This window comes from Chrysochloris asiatica, unplaced genomic scaffold, assembly GCF_000296735.1.
Source record: "Chrysochloris asiatica unplaced genomic scaffold, ChrAsi1.0 scaffold00138, whole genome shotgun sequence".
NCBI lineage: Eukaryota > Metazoa > Chordata > Mammalia > Afrosoricida > Chrysochloridae > Chrysochloris > Chrysochloris asiatica.
The window spans coordinates 4,898,381-4,899,737 of record NW_006408656.1 but is presented as its reverse complement, the minus strand read 5'-3'; the positions used below and the strand labels follow the sequence as shown (position 1 = coordinate 4,899,737).

The 1,357-nt window shown below is 58.2% G+C and overlaps 1 protein-coding gene across 1 annotated transcript in view; it reads right to left on the bottom strand.

Annotated features, from left to right (window-relative positions):
- The window catches only part of FIGNL2 (fidgetin-like 2), a 2,024-nt gene extending 1,457 nt beyond the window's left edge, over positions 1–567 (bottom strand). Inside the window, exon 1 of the mRNA XM_006870132.1 lies at positions 5–567. Within this exon, the coding sequence (XP_006870194.1) occupies positions 5–567 (563 nt within the window). The remainder of the gene's footprint in view (positions 1–4) is intronic.
- Between the last annotated feature and the right edge of the window lie 790 nt (positions 568–1,357).

Here is a 1,357-nt window from a genome sequence, read left to right as displayed (position 1 = left end):
GGGCTGCAGTAGTGCGGGTGGGGGCGGGGGCAGCCCCGCGCCGGGCTGGGCGCAGTAGCCGGGCGCCAGGTACCCCCCGCCGTAGCCCGCTGCGTACTCCGGGGCCCCCGACGGGCCCCCGCACGCATTGCCAGCGTAGAGGGGTTCAGGCAGATTCCCGGCTAAAGCTGGGGAGCCCCCCAGGCCTCCGGAGCCACCCCCACTGCCCGATTTGGTTCCCGGGAGGCCCTCGTGGAGTGAGGCCAGGGGGTAGGGAGGCTCTGGCCCTGGCCAAGGCTCGGGGTCCCCCTTGGCGCCGTTGAGGAAGGCAGCATCGCCATAGCTGCCCAAGGTGGGGCGCTCGTAGGGGGAGTCCAGGACCCCTGAGTACTTCTCCGCATATCGCTTGAGAAGGTTGGAGGCGGTGAGGGCGGAGATGTCATCATGTGCCCACGCATAATGGCAGCGCTGACGACCCCCAGGGGGCAACTCCAATTTGTGGGCCGGTGATGGGGTGGTAGAGGAGACGTCTAGGTGCTGCTCTGGCCACTGGTTTAGGGGCTGGGCGTGTTCCGGTGTCCAGTGCATCTTCAACAGAGCTGTTGGCAAAAGAGCGAAGCAGCTGGTAAGGTCCTACAGAGCCTAGGAGAACCCACCGGCCGCTAGCCAGAAGCCACCTAAGTCACAGCTTGGGACAGGTTGGTGTTCTTGCACCCGTCCTGGGGTGGCTCTGTAGGATAAGCACTAAACCTCAAGGTCGATGGCTCAAATCCACCAGCCACTCCTCAGAAACCCTATACAGGGTCCCTATGAGTCAAACCCAACTGGATGTCACTTAACAAGTCCTGGTGTTGCACTGTAGGATAGCACTGGACTTCTACTTGGAAAATCGGCAGTTCAGTTCTGTTATCAGCCATTGTCAGAAACCCTACAGGGTAGCTATGAGTTGGAAACAGCTCTGCAGCACTTAAGGACAACACCAACTGCCCTCCAGGCACCAAATATCCAATATTTGCATCACATGTGCCAGGATTAAAGTTAACCCGGAAATATTTTCCTAGAAGGCAGGAGGGATCTGGAAGCATCCTTGCATATGTGTGACTAGGCCCTAACTCCATGTTTGTGGGCAGATTTTCCTGTCCTGGTCACACTAGGCATACCTACTGTGTAGCACGCAGGCCCTTACTCTCATACTAACAATGAAGTGAAGGGCCAGGCCATGGGCAGGACACTCCAGGCTGCCCACATGAGCAGCTCTAGGGGTAGAGACACACCCAACTCAGAGGATCTTACTCAGTAACATGTTTACTGCTCACACAGAGTTGTGTAATGACAAGTGTGGCTAGCCCAGGACCCCTGGCTTAGTGGCCCAGCTGTT